General features: G+C 38.0%; 1 protein-coding gene across 1 annotated transcript; it reads right to left on the reverse strand.

Moving 5' to 3' along the window:
- Positions 1–4,652: 4,652 nt before the first annotated feature.
- LOC141057051 (E3 ubiquitin-protein ligase TRIM62-like) lies at positions 4,653–7,203 on the reverse strand. Its single transcript, XM_073553561.1, has one exon. The coding sequence runs from the start codon at positions 7,004–7,006 to the stop codon at positions 5,744–5,746; it is 1,263 nt and encodes a 420-aa protein (XP_073409662.1). The 5' UTR covers positions 7,007–7,203; the 3' UTR covers positions 4,653–5,743.
- Between the last annotated feature and the right edge of the window lie 5,932 nt (positions 7,204–13,135).

The following is a 13,135-nucleotide window of genomic DNA, read 5'->3' on the forward strand; positions in this document are numbered from 1 at the left end:
GTTGTGTTTTTTATGCTTGTAATAAAGTTTCATTGTTTTTTTTTTTTTTGTTTTTTTTTTTACCTTTGCTGATTCTGTTTGACCCTGTATTGGCGCCTTTTTTCTCTATAAGTATGTTTCACTGTCTTCCAATGTAATCTGCCCTGATGAAGTGAGCCAGCAGGCTCAGGAAACGCGTTGGCTGAATAAAGAACCCTTTACTCTACCAGAAGCAAGCGCAGTCCTTATTGCACTTCCACGTCATTTCTGCATTTAGTTTTTATAGCATTGTGCAATTGCATGCAGGTAGGTAAGCTATCCCTGTTGCAAATGCATAGTCTAATTAGAGTATCAATTGTCTATACTTGCAGTGAATAAGAGTAGTAGTCTGTAAGTATCCGGGCTACCACCCCGCCGCCGCTTTGCCTAAGCTTTTTCCAAGTGGCATCCCTTAGAGGACTTTAACCTGTGATCATTTGATTGCTTATACTATATGCTACAATAACACAGTATTGCAGTAAATAGTGAAAACTTTTGTCTTCTATAGAGATTCACAGGAGGATAGAGATTACCTCGACAGGGGTCTTTAGCAGATCCCCAGCTGCCAAATTAATCCATCGGTCCTCCATGATCATGTTGCTGGGGAATGATGGGAGCCGGTGCACAATGACACCTGAGAGTGTTCCATGTAAATGCCACTATCAGAGATTGACAACACAACAGCGTTTACATTTTTAAAAGTAACGACCTGTGCCGTGTTCTAGACGTGGCTGTTAACCATTTAGATGCTGCTGTGACATCGGCTACTTAATATATACCACCTGAGCCCCCTCCATACTTGAGGACCCCTTTCCAGGAAATGAATGTAAAGTTCTTTTGAGAGAAGGGGTTAATTACTTATAGTTAAAAAATATGTTTTTTTGTCTGCTTTTTAAATACATAATAATATGACAGATAGGTCCTCTGGAACTGTAAGGAGATGGACAACATATTTCTTGTGTCCCCCTTGAAGAAACAAGTATATTGTGGTAATTTGTAATGGGAACTGTGTGAAATGTGCGTTTGTGATGTTAGTATTGTTGAGTTGCTTGACAGTAAGGATGACAAGAGTTAATGTTTTGGACTAGCCCAGAGTGGGAGGGCTAACCTGAAGGGAAAGAGAGTTTCCTACTGAGACCAGAAATTAGGCATGGAGTGCATAGAAAAGAGACCTAAGGATTGGTGTGAGCAGTGCCACAATTCTTAGGTGTCCCCAGAAGTGAGAGGAGACCGGAAGAAAGAGATAGTGTGATCTGGAGGAGGAACGAGGAAGAGTGACTCAGAGACAGTGATTTATTGGAGACTGGTCCTGGGAGAAAACTCCTAGCAGTAAGGCCCAGAGTTTATAACTGCTAAAGGTAAAGGGCCTAGACAGGACGGAATAGGGAGATGAAGAGAGTGCCCCGGATGGGAGTACCAGAGCGTCAGCGTCAGAGAAGATAAATACTGGACAAACTGGCGACGTAGCTCCCCTAAGGCGAAAGAAGACGCTGAGCCGCGGGTTGAGTAATGGACTCTTGCTAGCTGAACTGTAGCGTTGAGCCGGATTGTGAAGAAGTGAGGAATCGTGAAAACAGAGAACAAGTAAGAGAGGGAAGAAAAAAGGATTGAATTTGTGTGAGGAAAATGTTACACACTAGGAAGGAAACATTTGAGAAAATATCTCCCCGCTATCTACTGAATATAACCCTCCCCAAGCTAATGTTCAGTGAAAGGTTTATTTTGAACTGGTTTATAACTGGTGGTCTCCCTGATGAAATTGTCAAACATCTGGTCCTGGCCAACCAGCATCATTGGTTACGTGCGGCCTGCATGGACATAGCGCCCCCATAGCACGAGTCTATACACCCAGCCAGGACCCCCACCTTCCTATAACGTGTCGGGGCGTAAGAAACAAGTACCTCACCCACGGCTACCGCCCCGCACCACGTTACGGAGCAATGAAAAAACCCTCCATTGTTATTGCATCCTTTCATAGATAACAAACATGAAACATATAATCAGATGGACGAGGCTGCGGGCGATCAGGTTTTATTTTCAGCACCTAAGTAATGCACAATGTCACTTAGAAGCATTTTCTATGGACGGTACTTGGTTCTTCCTGGTATTCTCGCTTGATCATCCACATTTCCCGAAACGTGGGAAGAGATGACAGAGTGGATCGAGCAATGATGTAGGAACCATCTTTCTCAGTTCTTCGCTCAGACGACGCTCCGTTCCTGGGAAAAGAGTCCAGTCGAAATACTGAGTAAAAAGATGTCTTGAAGTCAGTATCAGACTTCACGATTGTATTGTAGACGAGCCTGTCGATACCTGGAGCCGCCATGCGAATATTATCTAGTGCCAACAGGGTCTCTGTGCATTGGAACCGAGAAAAAAAAAGTTAATACTTCTTGGATGGAGACGTACTTGGCAGGAATCTCAAATTTTTCAAACAATACTTCAGCCATCTTTTCTCAGTTGGAGAGTGGGATGAGCCACGGTGGCTCGGTGATGATGGACGGACCTTGAGGTTGTGGCTATAGATGTGATTCCACATCAGCTCCATATCATCCGAGGATGTAATCAATCCGTGTTACAGGGGATAATTAATGGAAACCATTCCCCAGCTCGATTGTCCTTCCTCCCTGACATAAAGGTCTATGTGTCCGGCTCCGATCAGAACAGGCTTGTAGTTTGGTCGCTCGATGATATTTTAGTAAGAGAAGAACAGTGTTAGATCTCCTGATGTTCCAATCCTGATGTTCCCTGATCCATTGTTGATCACTACAGCTGGTTTGAACAGGTCCATGGTGGTGGCGGCTTCTAAGGCAATGACTGAGCATCCACGGTCACAATTACAGCAGACCCAGGCGATAGGAGACTGCGATTAGACACTGACCACATCTGCTATACTGTAGTCCTGTCAGCTGTGAACTGTGGCCATTCCCGGCATGCGCAGTTCACTGCTGTGGTGGGGAAGCCCGGCACCAAGTAATCATAGCCCAGGGCTGTGCATCATGTGTCACTGCTACTAAGAGTGGTGGCAGAAGATATGAGCAGTGGCGGTGATAGGAGGTATACACACAGCGCAGCAGTGGTGAGAACATGTTGGGCAGCCTGACATTGTAGTACTAATACCAGTCTACCAAAGCTGGAAGACGTCACCTCAACGGTACCTTCTCCTTACAGTGGTGAGAACAGGTTGGTAGTCTGGCATTAGTAGTATAATAACAGGCTGCCCAATGAGTTCTCACCATCGCTGTCGCTTCTAGTGTTCAGAGCTTCACCGTGTAATCATCGCACTGCAGAGCTCTGAACACAGATTCAGCTCCATCAATGTAAAGCCTCATTCAGACAAGATGCACTGCGGACTTCTGAATGAGCCTTTAATTCTGCCTGTGCAAAGCACATCAGACAAGGGATGACATTGTCACTGGCTACTGAGCTCAACACATTCATATTTGATGCACAGAGCACAGTAACTGGCGACAGCCATCATCTCTGGTGCGCTCTGCACAGGTAACGGATGTGTCTGAATGAGGCCTTACATTGACGGAGCAGAGTCAGCGTGCAGCAGCCGTGAAGATTTCACTCCGGCACTCTACATCGTAAAAAATTAAAAGTGTAAAAAATTAAATAGAATTTTAACAACCTCCTTTTTCCTTTCATTAAAAAAAAATAAAGAAGTTAAAAACATAAACATATTTGATATTTCCTGGTCTATCAAAATATAAAATTAATTAACTCCTACAGTGAATGCCATGGTCATAAAAATACTCAAAATGCCAGAACTGTGGTTTCATAACCCTATATCTCTGCAGTGCAATCCCTGTACTTCTTGCAAAGTTATTTTCTCTGATGAAGCCCCCTTCAGACTGTCTGGGAAATCTGGAAGAATGATTGTCCGGAGAGTAAGGTGAACTCTACAATGAATCTTGTGTCTGCCAACAGTAAAGCATCTTGAGACCATTCAGGTGTGGGAGCTTTTCATCCAAGAGAGTGGGCTCACTCACCGTTGTATCTTAAACCCCTGATGAAGCTGGTTAGGCGAAACATGTTTGGGAGGCTATAAGCTATTAATTATAATAGCCAGTGCGGTTGTGTGAGGTCACTTACCTGCTTATACGTTATCACATATGAGATCTTGTTACAGACTGAGGTTACGCAGAGCGCAGAAGGTGGTATGAGTTTGTCATCTGCGGCTGCGCTCTGCAGAGGAAGCAACCAAAGTGACAAAGCTCAGTACAATATATTGACCTTTGTCATCGTGGTCACTGCGTATGCAGAGCGCAGCAGCTGATAACATATTCCTCTAGACTTCTGCACTCTATACGGGCAGCAACCGAAATAAGAAATGCTCAGTATACGAATTGAGCTTTGTCATCTTGGTCATTTCCTATGCAGAGCGCAGCAGCCGATGAGAAGCTTATTTGGATTGCAGCACTCTTTATACGCAGCAGCAGAAATGACAAAGCTCAGTATAATGAATGGACCTTTGTCATCTTGATCACTGCCTATGCAGAGCGCAACAGTCGATAAACTCATCTTGACTGCTGAGCTCTGCATAAGCAAAGATAGAGATCACAGCAGATGAATAGCCACTTGCCCTGCGTGATTCAATATTGTCTTCATTCACTGATAAAGACTGCTCTTAGCGTTTCTTTTTTTTACACTCAAGTTTTAATATTTTACAATAATTAGATTTGTCCTAAATTATGGATATAGACACTCCCTATACCAGGGGCAGAGACACAATAATGATGGATACATGGTTGCAGCAAGATAATTTTTTACCCTCTCATGACCTCAAAAGTTCCCAAAGGGCATAAAAGTCAGTTAAATCACAATATAGCAGCACTATGTATGCATACAGAGAGCAAAAGTATTTACGTAATGTAATATTGTGCATATAGTGTAGCAGTGGTATTTACAGTATGTGTATGGCATAGCAGCATTATTTATGCATATATAGAGCAACAGTATTGTTTTTAGATAAAATATTGTGTATGTAGCATAGCAGTGGTATTTACAGTTGGTTTATGGCATGGCAGCATTATTTATGTATGCAGTATATGGAGCAGCTAAGCAATGTAATAGTGTATATAACGTAACAGTATGTGCATAGCAGCCCTATTTATGCATATATGGGACAAGTTTTTTCCTAGGTAATGTAATATTGTGTATACGTACAGTATAGCAGTGGTATTTACAGTTGGTATATGGCATAGCAGCATTATTTACTCATAGGGCAACATTATTTCTGAGGAATGTACTATTGTATATATAGCATAGCAGTAGTATTTACAGTATTTATATGGCAGAACCGCATTATTTATGCATACATGGGGTAACAGCATTTTTTAAATAATGTAATAGTGCATATATAGCGTAGCAGTGGTATTTACAATATGTGTATAGCATAGCAGCACTATTTATGTGCATAAAATGGCGGTACTATAGGTGCACAGAACAGGAGAGATAGGATTCTGTACAAAAATGAGGTGAGTACAGCATTTAAAAATGTTGTGTAAGGTGTATGAAAACTAGATTTGGCCACAAATTTCCCCCTCTGACCCTGTTGTTAAAGGATATGAATCTTACTGCTGCCACACCTTTCATAAAGGGGACAGAGGCCCTATGCAACAATGGACAACTACTCTAGACCACCAGGACTATTACAGGGACACATCTTCTATAAAAGTGTTACGTTGGAAAGGCGGTGTAATTTTGGGAGTAAATGCATTTAACCCCTCTTTGCCCGTGTCTTCCTTTTTGGGATTGTTATGGAACCATTTGGGAACACGCAGAAGGCAGCGTGAAGTCTCTCGGTGAAGGTGGCAGAGAAGCTAAACAAGTGTCTGAACTGATCGTTGAGCTGATAAAAAGATATTAGTCCGGATTCATAGTTCACATACACCCCGAGCAGCTTGACGGGAGACTTCACAGTCACTTCTTGCCTCACGTTATTGTGGAGAGCAGAAAGGCTTTGGCGGCACTCCAGACTCCACGACTTGTTGTTATACCCTATGTAGGCGTCACTGGTCAGCGCTTTCCGGCCCATGCTATGGTAAGCCACTCCGATAATCCATTCCTCGGCTTTACTGACATCCACTTTCCAATAATTCTGCGTTGAAAAGTTACAGGTGCTCAGGAGCTGGCAGACGGTAAAGCGCTCCGGCCCCTCTGGATGCCCCTGGTGGGCGCCGATATTGGAGGCGGATCTGCAGTCGGGCGATACCTGTATGTCCTTACAGGCAGTTTTAACATCCAGGATTACGTCCAAAGTCTTTGGCTCGGGCATTGTTTTAATTAATTCAGAGAACATATGAACCACGCCGGACAAGCCCCTCTTAAATGTCAAACTGATGGGCGCTTCATCCCAAAAGATTGCAACGCTATCACTTTGCAATTTCCTGTCCTCTACTTCAGGCTCCAGCTGTGACGTCACTAGAGCACCGCCCCCGAGGAGCCGCTCCTGCGTCTCATGTACCTTCCTGGACAGCTCCTGCTTCCTTAGCTCCAGCTCCTCCATGAATTTGGAGACCTGCGCCAGCGCGTGCTCCTTCTTCCTAGAGATTTCCCCCAAAACAATCTTCCGGGATCTCCTGATATCTTTTTCGATCATGGTAAAAAATGTGTTTAAGACTATTTCTAGAGCCTGGGAGCTTTCCTGAATTTTACTTTTCTGTTCGTTGAGGCTATGAAGCCTTTTCTCGGTGTCTTCTTGTTCCCTGTTAAGCTCCAAGAGAGAATGTTGCAGTTTGTCGTGAGAAGCTTTCTGTAGGTGCTGCACTATGTTTCGCAGCTTCAGGTTTCGCTGCAGGGCAGGACGTTGGAGGAACACTGCATTGCACTCGGGACACTTAAAGGCTGTAGATCCATGGGGAGAATCCAGGGCAAGGTTAATGCACTCCTGGCAGAAGTTGTGCCCACAGCTCAGCATCATGGGGTCATCATAGAGGTCCAGACAGATGGGGCAGACCAGCTCGGCGCTGAGCGACTCCATTGTGGCAAAAATCAATCAAAAGCCCGATAACAGCATACGAGGGGCAGCTGGCAGTGCAGGATCCAGCGCAGATTTCCGTGTTGCACTCACTCCATAGGCACCAACTATTATACCCCGGACACGAGTCACAAAGAACTCATATTTCCAGTTCTACCAGATAAAAATGAAAGCAAAATATGCAGATGTGACCACACAGCAGGAAATGCAGTCGTGTCTCATAAATATGAGGTTTACGGCTTTTACTTCCGTTAGTGTGCTACATTATGCAGCCAAAAATCTCTCCCGACAGGTCTGCTTCAATAAGTGATTTTAGCAGCAATGAATACAAGCAGCGTCGGACTGGAACACCTTGGGCCCACCAGAGAAAATCATTCTTGGGGCCCACTATGTAGCTGCATAGAGTTAAATACCAGACCACCAATTGTGCGGTAAAACACACTAATATCCGGGTATAATATAAGGTTGTACATGTCTTAATTATGTAGCAGGAGTTGGGGTAGCCCCCTCATAGACTATAAAGCAGCCCCCTCATAGACTATAATGCAGCCATCTCATAGAATATAATACTGCCCCCCTCATAGAATATAATACTGCCCCCCTCATAGGGTATAATACTGCCCCCCTCATAGGGTATAATGATAGTGTATAATGCACCCCCTCATAGGGTATAATGATAGGGTATAATGATAGGGTATAATGCACCCCCTCATAGGGAATAATGCAACCCCTCATAGGGTATAATGATAGGGTATAATGATAGGGTATAATGCACCCCCTCATAGGGAATAATGCACCCCCTCATAGGGAATAATGCACCCCCTCATAGGGTATAATGATAGGGTATAATGATAGGGTATAATGATAGGGTATAATGATAGGGTATAATGCACCCCCTCATAGGGAATAATGCACCCCCTCATAGGGTATAATACTGCCCCCCTCATAGGGTATAATACTGCCCCCCTCATAGGGAATAAGGCACCCCCTCATAGGGTATACTGCCCCCCTCATAGGGTATACTGCCCCCCTCATAGGGTATACTGCCCCCCTCATAGGGTATAATGCTATAAAGATATATAGTGTTAGATAGATATAGATAGAAAGATAGATGTAGAAATAGATAGATATAGAGATAGATAGAAAGATTCATAGAGATAGATAGATAATAGAGATAGATAATAGACAGAGATATACAGATATAATAATAATAATATAGACATATATAGATAGATATAGAGATAAATATATATAGATGGCTATAAATAAAAATAGATATAGAGATATATAAAGATAATAGATATAGAGATAGAGACAGATAGATATAGAAAGATAGATATAGAGATAGATATAGAGATATGTATAGAGATATGTATAGAGATATGTATAGTTAGAAAGAAAGATAGATATAGAGAGATATAGAGATAGATAGAGATAGCTAGATAGATAAATGGATAGATAGAGATAATAGAGATAATAGATAGATATAGAGATAGATGGATAGATCAATAGATAGATAAAGAGAGAGATAGATAGATAGAGAGATATAGAGAGATATAGAGATATGGTGTTAGATAGAAAGATAGATATAGAGATAGATAGATATGGATATAGAGATAACAGATAGATAGATATAGAGATAATATATAGATAGCTATAGAGAGAGATATAGAGATAAATAGGTAGGTAGATAGAGATAATAGATAGATATAGAGATAGAGATAGATATAGAGAGAGAGATAGATACAGAGATCGATAAATAGATAGAGATAATAGATAGAGATAGATAGATAATAAATATAGAGATAACAGATAGATATAGAGATAGATAGAAAATAGATAATGGATAGATAGATAGATAGAGATAGATAATAGAGATAGATAATAGACAGAGATATACAGATATAATAATAATAATAATAATAATAATAATATAGACATATATAGATAGATATAGAGATAAATATATAGATAGATGGCTATAAATAAAAATAGATAGAGATATATAGAGATAATAGATATAGAGATAGATAGATATAGAGACAGATAGATATAGAAAGATAGAGATAATAGCTAGATATAGAGATATGTATAGAGATAGATAGATATAGTTAGATAGATATAGAGAGATAGAGATAGATAGAGATAGCTAGATAGATAAATGGATAGATAGATAGAGATAATAGAGATAATAGATAGATATAATAGATAGATGGATAGATCAATAGATAGATAAAGAGAGAGATAGAGATAGATAGATAATGAGCTATAGAGATAGATATAGAGATATGGTGTTAGATAGAAAGATAGATATAGAGATAGATAGATAGATATAGAGATAAATATATAGATAGATGGCTATAAATAAAAATAGATATAGAGATATATAGAGATAATAGATAGATATAGAGACAGATAGATATAGAAAGATAGATATAGAGATATATATAGAGATAATAGCTAGATATAGAGATATGTATAGAGATAGATAGATATAGTTAGATAGATATAGAGAGATATAGAGATAGATAGAGATAGCTAGATAGATAAATGGATAGATAGATAGAGATAATAGAGATAATAGATAGAGATAATAGATAGATGGATAGATCAATAGATAGATAAAGAGAGAGATAGAGATAGATAGATAATGAGCTATAGAGATAGATATAGAGATAGATGGATAGATCAATAGATAGATAAAGAGAGAGATAGAGATAGATAATGAGCTATAGAGATAGATATAGAGATATGGTGTTAGATAGAAAGATAGATATAGAGATAGATAGATATAGAGATAGATATGGATATAGAGATAACAGATAGAGATAGATATAGAGATAATATATAGATAGCTATAGAGAGATATAGAGATAGATATAGAGAGAAACAGATATAGAGATAGATAGGTAGATAGATATAGAGATAATAGATAGATATAGAGATAGATAGATAGATATAGATATAAAGATAGATAGAGATAGAGAGAGCGGTAGATATAGAGAGAGATAGATACAGAGATCGATAGAGAGATAGATATAGATATAGATAATAGATAGAGATAGATAGATAAAGATAGATAATAAATATAGAGATAACAGATAGATATAGAGATAGATAGAAAATAGATAATGGATAGATAGATAGAGATAGATAATAGAGATAGATAATAGACAGATATACAGATATAATAATAATAATAATAATAATAATAATAATATAGACATATATAGATATAGAGATAAATATATAGATAGATGGCTATAAATAAAAATAGATAGAGATATATAGAGATAATAGATAGATATAGAGACAGATAGATATAGAGATATATATAGAGATAATAGCTAGATATAGAGATATGTATAGAGATAGATAGATATAGTTAGATAGATATAGAGAGATATAGAGATAGATAGAGATAGCTAGATAGATAAATGGATAGATAGATAGAGATAATAGATAGATATAATAGATCAATAGATAGATAAAGAGAGAGATAGAGATAGATAGATAGATAATGAGCTATAGAGATAGATATAGAGATATGGTGTTAGATAGAAAGATAGATATAGAGATAGATAGATATAGAGATAGATATGGATATAGAGATAACAGATAGATATAGAGATAGATATAGAGATAGATAGATATAGAGATAATATATAGATAGCTAGAGAGATATAGAGATAGATATAGAGAGAAACAGATATAGAGATAGATAGGTAGATAGATATAGAGATAATAGATAGATATAGAGATAGATAGATATAGATATAAAGATAGATAGAGATAGAGAGCGGTAGAGATAGAGAGATAGATACAGAGATCGATAAATAGATAGAGAGATAGATATAGATATAGATAATAGATAGAGATAGATAGATAAAGATAGATAATAAATATAGAGATAACAGATAGATATAGAGATAGATAGAAAATAGATAATGGATAGATAGATAGAGATAGATAATAGAGATAGATAATAGACAGAGATATACAGATATAATAATAATAATAATAATATAGACAGATATAGAGATAAATATATAGATAGATGGCTATAAATAAAAATAGATATAGAGATATATAGAGATAATAGATAGATATAGAGACAGATAGATATAGAAAGATAGATATAGAGATATATATATAGAGATAATAGCTAGATATAGAGATATGTATAGAGATAGATAGATATAGTTAGATAGATATAGAGAGATAGAGATAGATAGAGATAGCTAGATAGATAAATGGATAGATAGATAGAGATAATAGAGATAATAGATAGAGATAATAGATAGATGGATAGATCAATAGATAGATAAAGAGAGAGATAGAGATAGATAGATAATGAGCTATAGAGATAGATATAGAGATAGATATAGAGATAGATGGATAGATCAATAGATAGATAAAGAGAGAGATAGAGATAGATAATGAGCTATAGAGATAGATATAGAGATATGGTGTTAGATAGAAAGATAGATATAGAGATAGATATAGAGATAGATATGGATATAGAGATAATATATAGATAGCTATAGAGAGAGAGATATAGAGATAGATATAGAGAGAAACAGATATAGAGATAGATAGGTAGATAGATATAGAGATAATAGATAGATATAGAGATAGATAGATATAGATATAGATATAAAGATAGATAGAGATAGAGAGCGGTAGATATAGAGAGAGATATAGAGAGAGAGATAGATACAGAGATCGATAGATAGAGAGATAGATATAGATATAGATAATAGATAGAGATAGATAGATAAAGATAGATAATAAATATAGAGATAACAGATAGATATAGAGATAGATAGAAAATAGATAATGGATAGATAGATAGATAGATAGAGATAGATAATAGACAGAGATATACAGATATAATAATAATAATATAGACATATATAGATAGATATAGAGATAAATATATAGATAGATGGCTATAAATAAAAATAGATATAGAGATATAGAGATAATAGATAGATATAGAGACAGATAGAGATAGAAAGATAGATATAGAGATATATATAGAGATAATAGCTAGATATAGAGATATGTATAGAGATAGATATAGAGAGATAGAGATAGATAGAGATAGCTAGATAGATAAATGGATAGATAGAGATAATAGATATAATAGATAGATGGATAGATCAATAGATAGATAAAGAGAGAGATAGAGATAGATAGATAATGAGCTATAGAGATAGATATAGAGATATGGTGTTAGATAGAAAGATAGATATAGAGATAGATAGATACAGAGAAAAGATATAGAGATAGATAGATACAGAGAAAAGATATAGAGATAGATAACGGATAGATAAATAGATAGATAGGTATAGAGATAGATAACGGATAGATAAATAGATAGGTATAGAGATAGATAGATATAGATAGAGATATATATATAGATAAAGATTGATAGATATAGATGGTAGCTAGATAGATAATAAATATAGAGATAATAGATATAGAGATAGAGTAAGATAGATAGATATAGAGATGGATAGATAGATATAGAGATGGATAGATAGATAGAAAGATAGATATAAAGATAGAGCGATAGATAGATATAGAAATAGATAGATATAGATAATAGATAGAGATAGAAAGATAGATATAAGAGAGATAGAGAGAGATATATATATATATAGAGATAGATAGAGAGAGAGACAGCTAGAGAGAGCGAGAGAGATATAAAAAAACAAACCACAATACTCACCTCTCCTCGCTCCCACGCTGATCCCGGCTTCAGTGTCAGGAGCTGCCCCCTCTGCCAGACACACAGCGGGTGCGCGATGTAGTGACGTCATCGCGCACTGGCTGTGAGCCAGGAGCAGAGAGGACTGAGGGCAGCGCCTTACAGCTGTAGTCTGCAGAGCGGCTTACTGGGCTGGGGGCGGGGCCTCTGGGGGTGGAGACTGTGAAATGAGATTCACTGCTTCGCGGTGAATATTCATTTCTCTTTAGCAGCGGGGACAGGGGCTCCTGCGTCCTGACACCCGCTGCTGCTCCGCTGGCAGGGGCCCCCATAGCAGCTGCATGGTGTGCGACACACCACTGACTGGGGGCCCCTGGAGCAGCGGGGGCCCTAGGCAACTGCTGGCCCTGTATGCC

The sequence above is a fragment of the Dendrobates tinctorius genome, unplaced genomic scaffold (assembly GCF_039654945.1).
Source record: "Dendrobates tinctorius isolate UK_male_01 unplaced genomic scaffold, ASM3965494v1 ptg000202l, whole genome shotgun sequence".
NCBI lineage: Eukaryota > Metazoa > Chordata > Amphibia > Anura > Dendrobatidae > Dendrobates > Dendrobates tinctorius.